The following is a 14,460-nucleotide window of genomic DNA, read 5'->3' as shown; positions in this document are numbered from 1 at the left end:
CAAGGGGAGGTAGCCCTGACCAGGGCAGATCTTCCAGAGAACAAAAGAGCATGCTGAGCAAAGCCACGAAAGTGAGAATAAGATGCAATTGTGGGAAGTAGCAAGTGTCATGACCCCTGATCACAGTATGTGTCAAGAGCAGTGGGTAAATGTTGCAGTGGTAGGACTGGGCAGCGGGGTGGGGGGACTAAACTTTATTCTATAAGACAGTGGTTCTCTCACTTGAGCGGACATCAGAATCCCCTAGAGGGCTGCCTAACACTCGCATTGCTGGGTCCCAGCCCCAGCGCTTCTGATTCAGCAGGTCTGGGGCAGGCTCCGAGAATTTGCGTTTCTAAAGAAAAGTGATTTGAAGATCATGGATCTTTCCACAAACGGGACCTAGAAGTGGTATGCAGGGAGGGACGGGCAAAGGAGCGAGGTCAGGGAGGCAAAAGTAAGGCAGGATCCCCCCAAAAAACACAGCTGCTGGAGAAGAAAGCAGGGGGGAGAGGCACATCCAAGAGGTGTGACATCCGCCATATTGTGTCCCCACCGATGCTCGGGGTTCCTGGAGAAATGAGGACACACAGGATCGAGGTCCTGCATTTGAGACCAGACCACCTGGCAGGATGCCAGACAGAAAGCCCAACAAGGAGGCTGAGGTTCAATGCAAGAAAGCAGAGCTCAGACAGGCCTGGGGTCAAATCCTGGCTCCACCACCCAGTAGGGTTCCTCAGTGGAAGACAACTCATATCAGAAGCCTGTCGGGTGGGCTGATCCGAGAGGGAAGTCAGCCAAGTGATCCTCAGTGGCCTGGCCACCTGCCCACGGGCTGCACTGCTGGAGGCCATGGGCTGGGTACCCTCTTCCCCAGGCCCCGAGGTCAACTCCTGACTCTCGGGATTTCCCATCTGAGTGCCCAATCTCAGCAATCTCTTATGTCTACGTGGCCACTCCAAATAGGGGACAAGATGATAACACTCACCCCCCAACCCTTTTCTCTGACGTTACCTCCAGTTTCCCGAATAGGGCTTCCTGGGGTTCCCAACTATTTTTTTTCCAAATTTAAAGACAATCCTGGGTCAGCCCTAGTCACAGTGTGAAGTTCATTTGTTTGACCCTCCAAAGGCAACTTTGTTTCCTACTCAGAGATCCAATTTATTGTGAAATTTGGGGAGGGGGCAGATTATCATTGACCCCATTGAGCCTTGGAATTGACAACAGTACCGTGTGTTTACAAAGCACTCCACAGTCAGTAAAGCACAGTGAGACGTTTACCATGCGTTCAGGAAAACTGTAGCAGGTGCCTACGGCGTCCAGACACCCAGCTAGAGCCGGTCAATGGAGTGATGTCCCTGGTGTAAGCCAGGCATCAATCTCAAGCCTGCATGAAAGATGAGGAAAGAGCCTCAGAAAGGGAAAGGGACTTGCCTAAAGGCACACCCCGGGGCCAGCTCAGCGCAGAGGGATCGCAAGCTGGGGGAGAGGTGACTGAGGTCACAAATGGACACAAGTTAAGGCATGTTAGCAGTCACAATGATGACAGCACAACTTGACACGGGGAATCAAAGATGGGAGAGATCGGCCATTAAGACAAGGAAGTCAAAAACAGCTCCAGAGATTCTAACCTGGAAGACTGGGAGAATAGTAGGGTCACTTACAGAAGTGGGACACGTGGGAAAGGTGCTGTCTTTGGGACAAATAATAGCACATACCCACAGAGCCCTCCCCGTGCACCAGACACTTTTCCCGCAGATTTCACCCCTGCCCCATGCCCTGATGAGATGGGTACCATAAGTACTAGGGTAACCATACATTCAGATTTGCCTGAGACAGTCCCAGCATATGCCAGCTGTCCTGATTTAATTATTAATAGCATCCCTTTCACTCTCAAAAATATCCAGGTTCAGAACGTAAGTCATATAGTCCCCTTAATTACTATCTTTCAGTTACACAGGAGGAACCCGAGGTACAGATTAATTAAAGGGCTTGCCCCAGGTCATGCCGCTGTTAAGTGACAGAGCTGGGATTTGAACCCAAGCAGCTTGCTTCTACATGACAGGCTTGTAACTACATCGCAGTGCCTCTCAAAGGTAGTATCGAATCCAGTTTTTCACCTTTGCAGTTGGAGGTGAAGGATGCCCACCCTTCTAGGCAAACACCCCCTCCCTAGGCCGATGGATTCCAAGATGGAAGAGGGGGGAGCAGGCAGTGGACAGATATGGGGAAGAGCCACCAGGAGGCAGGAAAAAGGATAAAGCCATATGACTCCACCAGTTCAGGGGGTGGGGAATCTTCATTACTCCCGTCCTGGAACCCTCCCCATCAATTTAAACAGAACTTCTCGAACATTCCATCAGGGCTCAACCCAAAAACTCTGCAGAGTATCAAGAATGCAGAATTTGCACATACTAAGCACTATATATAAAATAGATAAATAACAAGGTCCTACTGTATAGCACAGGGAAATACATTCGATACTTTGTAATGGCCTATAATGAAAAAGAATATGAAAAGGAATACATATATACATAAATGAATCGCTATGCTGTACACCTGAAATTAACACAACATTGTAATCAACTATACTTGAATTAAAAAAAATCTAAACAAACGGAAGCCATACCCAAGGAAAAGATGGCAACCAGAGTTAGAGGCTCTATTTTACATGGATACAGGAGTTCTGTCAGAGACAGGCCTTCCAGTGCAAGGAAAGCATTTTACATCCCTCTCCCCACCCAACCAAGTCTATTTAGTTTGTGATCTAATGTTATTTTAACAGCCATTCAACCCTCCTGGGCATGTTACAGCCACTCTCAGATGGTCCAAGGCCAACTCCAAATTTTAGACCCACTCTTGGCTGACTTCCTATCCTTGTTTCTACCCTTTGTGACTAAATTTCCATTCATGACTGAATTGATCAGATGAGGCAAACAGTAGCAGTGAGAAACTTCCTAATGGGGGAAGGGGCCTATCATAAATCTACCATATCTTATGGATTCCAAAGCAAAATTGAAATAATTTGGGGACCATCTATTGTCCAAATTTCCCTCCCTTCTCCAGTACCATTAACACCTGCTGGGATGATCTGCGTCATAAAGTAACATGAACTAAGAGTTACGAGGACATTCTTAGACGTCTAAACTTTTAAAAGCATCCAAATGGTTTCTCCAAGGTTATCACTGTGGCGGCCGGCACTTGTAGAATGAAAAGTTAACAAACCAAGAAACCTCACTTTGAGTCTATGTTTCAGATTAAAAAAAAAAAAAAGATTGGAAAGAATTTTAATAAAAGAGCAGGGGGAAGAATCCATCTACTGAAGTAGAAAAAGAACTGTGAGCTGTTTCTCTTCATAACATAAACCAAACAGGGCTTTTCATGGTTTTGAATACGATGCAGCTTGAAGGAAAAATGTTGAGTAATCTGGGGCTTCATTATCTACAATTAATACAGTTATTGACTCGTCATTGTTCTAAGTATGACACGATTAACTATGAGACGCAATTAACCTAAAGCCTGCTTCACAAGCATATTTAACAACTAAATCACGTGAAAAGTGTTGAGGTGTGCAACACTTTTTTTTTTCCTGGTTATCACTACATGAGTTCACCAAGAGGACAGAGGTTTCATGCACCAAGAGAAAATGGCCATCCTGGACATGTTCACTGTGAGATAGTCAAACGCTATGGAATTGTAGCAGGGGAGGGTAGAGCTCAGTGGTAGAGTGCATGCTTAGCATGCACGAGGTTCAATCCCCGACAGCTACTCTAAAAATAAATAAGTAAATAAACCTAATTACCTTCCCCCCAAAAAACAAACACTATGAAATTGTACAATGTAAAAGAGAAAAAAAAAAAAAGCTTATGTCGCTGCCCCTACAGGCCACCATTGTTACATGTGGAAATGTATGAACACACACGTAGTGACACCAGGAGGAAAATAAAAAAATCAGAAGTCAGCTTTCCCAGAAAGAAGGGTGCCCTGGTCAGCTCAATTTGAAAGGCCAAGGGAAATCTTCAACAAATGAGTTTTTACTTTTAGTGAATTTACAGAATTTACAGATTATCAGATGCTCTTCCAGAACGAAGGGAGAAGAGAAAGGTCTAGCGCTAACAAACCTTCCGATGGGACCCTCCAACTGGGCAGATCTCACCCATGGCATGGAACCTGAGAAGGCCTAGGGCAATTCTGGCAAGATTATTGAAGATCCACATAACTTTGAAGTTGTGGTCTGCTCTGAGGAGACCTCCTTCCTCCTCTCGTGGACTCTCTCATCTCTAGCTTCTAGGGAGGAAAAACCAGCATAGCTCTTTTACTTTTTAAGTAACTTGAGAGTTACAAAATCATTTGTCCAGACAATGTAACTTTCATGCTTCCCTTCTGGTAAGGACCCTTTAAATGAGGACACTGCTGATAGCTGGTGCTGTTTTTTGAGCAAACACATTGGAGGATGTGGATAAAAGCCAACCGAAGGTCACTGGGGAAGTTACGTCTTGTGTACTCAGATTTTACTAGAGGCTTCAAAAGCGAAAGCAAGTCTAGATTTCCATCTCAGTTGCTGTGGTTTCCTCAAAGAACAAGTGCTTTTCCCCTGATGCCAGTGTATATATATGTGTATTACATATATGTAATGCATATATTATATTTTATATATTATATAAATATATACCATTAATGTATTAAGCAATATTAATAAATATATTATTAATTTAGTATAATATAATTAATAAAATACAAAAATATAAAATAATTGCATGTAAATAATATATAATTATATATAACATATAATATTATGTTATATTTTATGTACATGTGTATTTATAAACAGATTTATTTCAAAGAATTGGTTTCTGAGATTTGGGGACTGGCAAGTCCAAAATCCACAGGACAGGCCAGCAGGCTGGAGACCCTTGTGCAGGACCTGACATTACAGTCCACAGGTGGAATTTCTTCCTCCTCAAGGAAACCTTAGTTTTGCTCATAAAGCCTTTCAACTTCTTGGATCAGGCCCACCCACGTCATCAAAGATAATCTCCTTCACTTAAAGTCAACTGACTGGCTGGTAACCACCTCTACAAAATATGTTCACAGCAACACCTAGGTTAGTGTTTGATTGAATAGCTGGGCACCATAGCCTGGCCGGGTTGACACAGAAAACTGACCAGAGCAATGACAAACCTGTTAAATTTCATTGACTGTTTTACCAGCTATTAGGGACTGTGGAGAAGCGTGACAATCACTCTTGGGTACCACCCTGTGCAGAAGCCCCCTGTTCAGTGATAGTGCAACAGAGCAAAAGCCCAGTCACTGGGACCACACCAGGAAGGCCTTGCCCGGCTGGCTGGTTCCCTAAGGATGGCATCAGACAGGAAACACAAAGATGAGGAAACCGGCCATGAGAGGGGGAGGGGCAACAGAAGACCAGGGTTTGGTTTTCCTTTTGCCTTTCATTGGAAGACGGTGAGTTAGCCGGGTCCAACATGAGCGCTCAGCACCCTCTCCCCCTCCCGGGGTCTCTCCCAACCCCTCCTGCAGGGTCTGCCCAGCCCTTTCTTGCGCTGCCCATCGCAGCGACTCCTGGACCGTGTGGTCCGGCGCTATGCCGAGGTGGCCGACGCCGGCAGCATCTTTATGGACCACTTCACAGACCGCGACAAGCTGCGTCTGCTCTACACGCTCTCTGTCAACGCGCATCCCATCCTCCTGCAGGTACGGGGAGGGGGTTCACGTCGGACTTCAAGGGGGCGGGCCTTGGATTGAGCCCTCTCTCCTTTCACTGTACACCTTGGGGCCACCAGCCCACGTTAGTACCTTTGTGGCATTCAGTAAATATGTGTTGGCTTCCGCAGTGGGAGAAGGCTGTGGTTGCTGTAGAGGAAAGAGGTGTCGGAGCTGGGGAGCCGGGTCCGCAGAGAATGGCCACTTTTGCTGCCAGAGGCAGCCCTGCCCAAAAGGGCTTTGACCTGTGTGCCTCGAAGATCAGTAAGATTTGAGCAAGCTCAGGAGGTGAGGAAATAACCAAAGAATGGCCCACCCGGAGATGTGCTCTGCAGCTGTGCTTAGAAAGAAGAAAAAAATGGAAGTAACCTAAAAGCCCATCAATAAGGTAACGGTCAAATCAGCAAGGATGCACTGAAACTTGAGGATACACTAGTCAGCAAGACAGGCATAGTGGCCCCTGCCTTCATGCACCTTTGCATCAGTCAGTAGAGACAGCCGCTTAATAAGTCGGCCAGCATCCATAGAACACCCGGAGTCTAATCACACTGGTTTCCCCAGGTCCCAATATTCAGGACACTATATAATGGGCACAAAGGAAACTGGGAAGTGGGAGGGAGGAGCAGAAAAAGGAGGAGGGAGGAAGAGAAAGGAGAGGAGGAGAAGGAGGAGGAAGATGAATAAGAGGAAGAGAGAGAGGAGAGAAAGGGGAAAGAGGAAAACAGAAGGAAGAGAAGAGAGAGAAGGTGCAGGTAGAGGAAGGGGAAGAAACCATATGATGGCACTTAATAATTATTATTAACTATATTATAATTATTTATAATATAGTAATGATTATACTTTATATCATAATTATTTATAATGTATTATATTTACAATGTATTATAATTACTTATATGTATTATAATGATTTATAATGTATTATAGTATTATAATGATTTATAATGTATTATAATTATTTATAATATATTATTATATTTTTTAATTTATGATATACTAATTGTATAACAAGTCATTTACTGAGCACCTGCTATGTGCCAGGCATTGTGTTAAATGTTTTACATCATGATCTCATTTAATGCTTACAACAACTCGACAACCTCAGAGGAATATTATTATTGTCCCCTTTTCCAGATGAGGTAAGTGGCGCTCAGAGATGTGAAGTGACTTGGCCACAGTCCCTTAGCCAGTTATCAGCGATGGAACCTAAACCCAGAGCTGTCTGACCCAAGGTCCACATGCTCTTTCTGCTAAAACCTGCCCAGTAATGCGGGCATTTTAAATCCTAGAGGAGAAGGAATCGCTGGTTATCCTGCACCCTCAGAGGTCTTCTTCTCCCACTGTCCTAGCCTTGGTGGCCAAGGCAGGTGACCTGGCTACTTCTAGCCCTGGCTCCTGAGAGGCCTGGTTTGGGACCCTCCATCCACCCTAAACTCTGCCCAAAAAGGGCATGGCTTGCATCTGCCACCAGCCCAGGGAGGACTCGTAGCTGCATTTAGACGTCACCAGGGGGGCCAGGGGCCTCCCTGCACAGCACACAGTGGGAGCAGTTCCAGTGGGCAGGGGAAGCAAGAAAGCTTCTTTCCCAACATGGCGAGTGGGCTAAAATGGCACAAAGCCAGAGAACAATGATCAGAAAGGGGGATGACTTTGTTTTTTTAAGAAGGAAAATAAAAAAAAAAAGTGCCAAGTATTTATAATTCCTGTCACTTCTCCCATAGTTTAAAGAAATGCCATTCTAGGTACAGCTGCCTCGCTATTTGACTATTTTAGTCAAAAAAAAAAAAAAAAAAAAAGACCAGCCAGGACTCCCTCTTCTCTTTTTCGTCTCACAAATCCACACGTTTGGAGCTCTTACAAGGAGACAGGAGACTGGTTGGGGCTGTGTGCTTCCCTAGGCCCGTGTTAGGCTATTGGAACATTCCAGTCAGCGGGGGAGCACCTGTGAGTATGTAGTTAGCCCGGCCAGGCAGATCCATCCCGGGCCAGTGCAGTGGTCCCCGAAACTTCAGTCCCCCAAGGGCCACCGTCATGATTTTTGCCTTCTCCCAGAACCTAATGCCTGCACTTTTATTTTTGAAAATCTTTTTCTTTAAATCAGCACTGAGAGGGGAGGGTATAGCTCAGTGGTAGAACACGTGCTTAGCACGCACAAGGTCCTGGGTTCAGCCCCCAGTACCTCCATTAAAAAGTAAATAAGTAAATAAACCTCATTACCTCTCCCCCCCTACAAAAAAGAGAAAATCATATAGTTATATAAATAAATCAATCAATTAGCCTGAAGTTGACCTTCTTTTTTTTGCCCCCATAACCTCTTCCTAAGCAGTGATATTTGCAAAATCTGAAATGCTGGTCTTATTTTTTTCAACCTATGCAACTCTTAAAATAAACACATTCCCCGAATCCTGAATACTTTCCAAAGTCACGGAAAGTGCTACATCGGCATTCTCTTACCTGGCTTGGGGCAACTCTGTTGAAATGTGACCCGCTGTATGGAAAGAAGAGCTTCCTTTTCCGAATCCCTCCATCAGCAATGGGATGAACAAGTTGTGGTTGGCCGGCGGGGCAGGAGAGGATGCGGGGAGCAGAGTGTTGCCGCATTCCAAGAGGTGTGAACAAGGTTAAAGGATGCTTTGCTGATGTGTCTTGACACGGAGGGTACCTGTGTAAGGCTGATCTTTCTGTCTGCGCGTGGTGAGAGGCAGAGAGAGAGAGGGTGCGGAGGGGGCTGTCTTCAGTTCTTTTCTCTCTGATCTTCTACTGCCTCCTCCTCTCGGCTTGGCAGATCTTCCCAGGCGCTGAGGGATGGCCGCTGCCCAAGTACGTGGGCTCCTGTGGCCGGTTACTGGTCAGCACCAGCACCAGTCCGCTGCAGGAATTCTATGGTGCGCCCCCAGACCAGGCGGCCGACCTGGCTTACCAGCTCCTGGGTGTCCTGGAGTCTCTGAGGAGCAACGATTTGAACTACTTCTTCTACTTCACCCGCGTTGATGCGGCCATGTTTGGTATCTTCAACAACGGACATCTGTTCATCCGGGATGCCAGTGCACTGGGCGTCATCGACAGGCAGGAAGGTACCCAGCATGGATTCTGGCTAAGCAGCTGCCGGAAGGGAACAGGAGCTGGGGAGGGGTGACAAGGGGGTGGCCCCACTGGGCCTCACCAGTCTCCATGCGTCACAGTGAGAGCAGCTCAAGTTCGAGGAAGAGGGGGGTCCCTCTCCCTCTTTGGAGTCTCTGCTCCAGCTCCAAAGGGGAACTGGACTTGATCTTGTCCATGGGGTAGGGGGAGATTTGCATCATGGTGGCCCCAACTGCACCCTCCAAGGGCACTGCTGTTGTCCAGTTGGGTCTGGGTGGCATGGGGTCCTGGCCTGCCCTCCTCACACATGTACATCCCCAGATCCGTCTCCCCCTTCCCAGCCTTTCTCATCAGATGCTTTTAGACTTTATCTGAACTATCTGGCTGTTTCACTGGTTAATTTCACAACCCATTTTGACACCTTTGCTTTTTATAAAGGTTTCAAATTGAAAAGCATGGCACCGAATGAGGTGTATGAATGAATCGTGTTGCTCGTGATGTGCACAGATGCATCCAGGGTCCTAGAACCCTTCAAACATCCCAGTCTCTAATGGTGACCAGACTTTTCTTAGCCTGAGAATGGGACAGAGGATTTTTCACCTCCAATTTCTGATTTTGTTTACATGAGAAGGCCTCCAAAGATAGACCAATTAAACCACACTTACTCATGATCTGATTTGCCTTTACTAAGAAGGCTCAAATTAGAAGGAATGAGGTTGAGTCCAGAATATCTGGGATATGTGAACCATTGAATATCAGTTGAATGCATATTCTGGATTCCCTGTTCTTTCTCTGGACTTTGTATTTAACAAGGGCAAATGCAACTGGCCCTAGGAATTTCCTGAGTTCCCTAATTCAGTAATAATCACACTATGCGTGTGAGCCCTACAATTAGAAGCCCAATTTCTGGGAGGGATAAGTGTGTTTTCCGTGCCGGGCCTCATCTTACTGTAGCAGTGAGAGCTCCCCACAGGCTCTCAACAGGGGGCCATTGTGTCCCTGAGCCCTGCATCTCCTGCTGACAGGAGATGCTAAGAGACTAAACCACTTTGCCCAGTAATTCTCATTAGCAGCACCCCACCCCCCTCCCAAGGAATACAGGTGGTAGGGTGTGTAAAAGCATCCATCTCTCTTCTAGGCAGCCAAGCAGCCACCAGGGCAGAAGAGAATAAAGACATCTTCAGCTGCCTGGTCTCCGGCTGCCAGGTGGAGCTGCCCTCCTGCGACACCGTCCCTGAGAAGCAGAGCCTGGTGCTGGTGTGCGGGCAGGTGCTGCCTCGGCTTCTCCAGGCCAAGTTCCCGTCCCCGGTGCAGGAGGAGATCGACGCTGCGCTTGCTCGGTGTGGGGAGGGCGCCCGCCCTGACTCGGAGGTCCTCGGGGCTGCCAGGCAGCTGAAGGACGTCCTGAGGCCCCTGAGAACCTGTGACCCCAGATTCGCCTACCGCTACCCAGACTGCAAGTATGATGACAAGTTCTGAGGGGCTGGAGCCCTGCTGGCCTCTGGGGACCACGTCCTTGGCCTTCCATCACCCGGTCGACTGGCTGGACTGCAAGGATGAAAGCCGTAGCAGCCGCTTAGACATCGGCAGACATGCGCATCCGTTTCCCAGGGGCGGAAGAACAGGCCAATGACTGGGGAGGGCGGCTGCATGACACGGGGTGGCGTGATCACCCCCACAGGCCAGGACATCATGGAAGAACCCAGGGGTGGGCATCAGAAGGCCCCGGGGGTGCATCCTCACTCGGCCTCTTTGAGCCCCAGTTTTCTCTCTTCTCCACCAGACTCTGGAGTTAGTGAAAGAAGACAGAGGTATGAAGGGCCAGGGACATGTGCTCCCTCCCCCCAGCCCACGTGGTTGCAAAGAATGTTCCAGAAGCATGCACATGCAGGGCAAAGGAGACAGAGCCATAAAGGTCAAAAGGCTGGCATGGAGGGAGGACGATGGGAAGGTGAGGCCCCAGGCCGGCAGCACCTCAGACCTGGACAAGAGGAGCCCCCTCCCTGCTCCCTGTGCCCCCGGGCTCAGCCCTTCTGTCACGCTCCCCACACTGCCACGGGGTGAGGAGACTGCGGGCCAAGGGGACGTGTGGACAGGACCACACCCTGGGTGCCCGGGACCCTAGAGAGGCACTTCGTGGTGTGAGAAGGAGCCAGGGGTGAGAAGAGAAGAGGGGTGGGCTGGGTGGGCTGGGGGTCCCATGTGCCTGTCCAGGTCCTCTGAGAACCAGCTGTCAAGCCCGGACTGATGGCATTAAGGAAGATGCCTGTTTGGAAGGGAAGGAGGAGGGAGCCAGAGCCAACTGGGCCCGCCATCAAGCCACGCTGCAGGCAATCGAAGGAAGGCTCGGCAAGGCTGTCAGGGGTCCTCAGGGCAAAGCCAGCCATCAGAGTGGCCACCCAGGAAGGGATGGCCCTTCTATCCCTGCTGCAGGGAACTGCGTGGCCTCAGCCCAACCGCAAGGACAGATTTCAAACCTCAGCACAGGATGCTCAGCCAGTTCTGCTCCCCAGAGTCTGAGGTCTATGAGTAGGACATTGTGATCGCAGCCACAGCCAGGGACCAGGGCCAGCTCTCTCCCCACCACAGCCTCCAGTGTAGGACACTACGAGTCTGAGAATATTCGTTCAAACTTGGCCTTACAGGTCGTTCTAAAAATGTGTTTTCCAGGTCAGCCAACAAAACATCTTTTATGCAATACGTGGTGTGTGGGTCCTCCATGTATACCCTTGCCCGGGCCCCTCAAACACTAGTGGGGGTTCCTGGGACCTTTGCCCGGCCTCCCTGTCCGTCCTCTACCCGCTGGGACCTGTCAGTTGGCCTCCTTTTTTCTACCTCTGAATCATCAGTTTTAAGGTCCGGATGTCTGGCTTCATAAGCCTCATGCTGCAGACGGGGAAACTGAGGCCCATGGAGAAAGAATGACTTGCTGAGATAGTTTCAGAACTCCTGCTGCCAGTCCAGGCTCCTCTTGCCTCCCCCTTCAGCCTTTGTCCTGTCCAATCCTGGTCCCTTCGGTCACATTTAAAAACGAGCAAAGAATAGTCTAATTTTGTGGTGCGCTACGTTGCCTTTGGGGCTTCCCTTCGGATTGCTACAGGCCAACTACTTCCGGGGCAACTGTGAAAGTGAGGATGACAGGCCAAGCTTCCGGAAGGGCAGGCTTGGGCTGTCTCAGTGTCTCTGAGACAGTTGCCTACCGGTGTGGTCTGGAGACAAGGATTGATCACCCTTTCCAACACCTTGCTTTTAGTCCAGTGAAACTGATCTTAGACTTCTGGCCTTCAGAACTCTGGGAAAATAAATTCCTCTTGTTTGAAGCCTCTCAGTTTGGAGTAATTTGTTGTAGCAGCCACAGGAAACAAACGCATACCCCGAACTCCATCTTAGTGTCTGCTTCCAGAGAACCCCACTTGCAATGCTCCCCTACTTCAGTCTAATGTGACGGATTCCAACGCCAGACCTGCCAGCAGGGAGTGTGTTATGCAGCTAAACCCGGGGTGAGGCTTGGATGGTTCTGTTCCTCCACTTATTAAGCCTCGGGCATCATTTAAGACCCTGAGTCCTGCCTTGACCCAAAACGTTTCCTGACAGCCCGGCCCCCAGCGAGCCCTTTCTGAATCCCACGTCTGTACCCCTGAGCCCCAGGCCTATGCCCATTTGAGGCTAATCCCAAGGGTATTCCAGAGACTCTGTGCAGTGCCTTCCTATCCAGCTCTTTTTGTTCCCCGCAGCAGCCAGCACAGGGCTGGGCACAGAGCAGGTGCTTGGAAAACGTTCTTGCTGAGAATAACGACTGTGTTCTTCAGTCCTTTTTGTTTGGTGTTTTTCATGCACCACATGCTCTAGACTGAACACTTGTGTCCCTTCCAAATGCGTAAGTTGAAATCCTCATCCCCAATGTGATGGTATTTGGAGGTGGGAACTTTGGGAGGTAACTAGGTCATGACGATGGAGCCCTTGTGAATAGAGTTAGTGCCCTTATAAAAGAAATCCCAGAGAACTCCCTCACTCCTGCCACCATGTGAGGACACAGCAAGAAGGTCCTAGCTAGGGACCAAGAAACTTGCTCTCAGCAAACACCAGATCTGCCAGTGCTGTGATCTCGGACTTCCCAGCCACCAGAACTATGAGAAATAAATGTTTGTTGCTTCTAAGCTACCCCGTCAACGGTATTCTTACAGCAGCCCGAATGGACAAAGACACCATGCTGGCCATGTACAGGACACAGCCACGTCCTGGAGCCCAGCTCTTTCCCTTCAGTAGCCAGGAGACAAGTAAATTGACACCCAAGAGACTTCAGCCAGAACACAATCCTTGTAGTATATTCTCAGTCCCCTGGACTCTGATTGGAAGGGTTATTTTTCTGAGTTTTGCCAGCCACTGTCTTTTCGCCTACAGGACTGGCTACATGATTTGCAGGGCCCAGTGCAAAATGAAACAGTGGGGCCTCCTGGCATCGAGACTTGCAACATGGGGCCCAGCAGAGCATTAAACTAAGGGCAGGCAACTGTCTAGGTTACATGCCTGAGAAGCCAGCCCTGGGTGCCCGAGAATCCTGATTCACCTCTGCGGAGACGGTACTTGGGGTTTACCGGGAACTCACCTGACTTTCATAACCAAGGGCAGTAACCGTGGGGCCAGAGATGATATATAAAATATTTAATAACTGCCATCTGACATAGGAGAACACACTCCAATGCCTGCAGTGAGCCCTGAGGTCGAGTCCTGCTTTTCAAATGGGGAACCTGGTGCAAGCAATTTGCTGAAATCAACAATTTTTAGGTCTCCTGCTTTCCCAGCCCTCCTCGTAGCATCTGATTTCTGCCTACCAGTGACTGCAGAAGCCTGAACGCTTCTTCTACAGAGTTAAAATAAATCCTTTGTTGGATTTGTGTTCATTTTGGAAAGATCTAGAAGCCTGGAATCAGACAGGCCCAATTTCAAATCATGACTCAGCTGGTTACTGTGTAACCTTGGGCAAGTTGCTTAACCTCTCTGAGTCTCCCTTTCCTCCATCTATAAAGTGATGAGAAAAAGATTTACCCTGGCAGGGTTATTGGCCTGTTTAAATAATACATTGTCTTTTAAGAGCTTGGCACATCTGGGCATTCTATATTTGAAAGTGAATGCAAGGAAAGAGCAGAGGGTTTCCCGGCAGGAAGGTCTGCTGACACAGCCAAGGCGATTGCTGCAGCCTCTCGGGAGGGACCCTGATCCTCGCCCCTAGGCTCTGCTCCAGCCCAGAGGAACCACCAGATTGCCAGACGGTCTGACTGGGGCCATTTTTCTTCCCGCTCACCATCCAGACTCTGGGTTGATTGTCAATGACAGCTGGGCAGCCAGTACACTTGCCTCTCCAGCCTGGCCCTCCACCAGGATTTGAAGGGGATCCTTCTCAAGCAGGTAACGTTGGGAGCCCTGGGAAGTCCACCCGTGCTCAGCGTCCAACAGATCCAAGTATCCAGCTTGGCCGGTGGAAAGCTCCTGGCTCACTGCCTGTGCATGCGATGTGGCTTTTCTGCCCACGTCAGGCCTGTTGCCCGTATATAATGGCACAGCTGAGCCCACGTGCACACACGTCTCCTCTGCTCTGCCCACAGCTCTTTGTGTCATTATTGAAAAATGACTGCGGCCGCAGGCTGCATGGAAGAGTCAACACCCAGGCGAGGGGCCCCG

General features: G+C 48.9%; 1 protein-coding gene across 1 annotated transcript in view; it reads left to right on the top strand.

Annotated features, from left to right (window-relative positions):
• The window catches only part of DIPK2B (divergent protein kinase domain 2B), a 35,319-nt gene extending 24,368 nt beyond the window's left edge, over nucleotides 1–10,951 (top strand). Inside the window, exons 3-5 of the mRNA XM_006213402.4 lie at nucleotides 5,518–5,691; nucleotides 8,486–8,774; nucleotides 9,920–10,951. Of these exons, the coding sequence (XP_006213464.1) occupies nucleotides 5,518–5,691; nucleotides 8,486–8,774; nucleotides 9,920–10,260 (804 nt within the window). The 3' untranslated portion in view covers nucleotides 10,261–10,951. The remainder of the gene's footprint in view (nucleotides 1–5,517; nucleotides 5,692–8,485; nucleotides 8,775–9,919) is intronic.
• Nucleotides 10,952–14,460: the final 3,509 nt, after the last annotated feature.

The sequence above is a fragment of the Vicugna pacos genome, chromosome X, assembly GCF_048564905.1.
Source record: "Vicugna pacos chromosome X, VicPac4, whole genome shotgun sequence".
Classification (NCBI taxonomy): domain Eukaryota; kingdom Metazoa; phylum Chordata; class Mammalia; order Artiodactyla; family Camelidae; genus Vicugna; species Vicugna pacos.
Note: the sequence above shows the minus strand (reverse complement) of the source record. Positions and strands in the feature narration are given on the sequence as shown.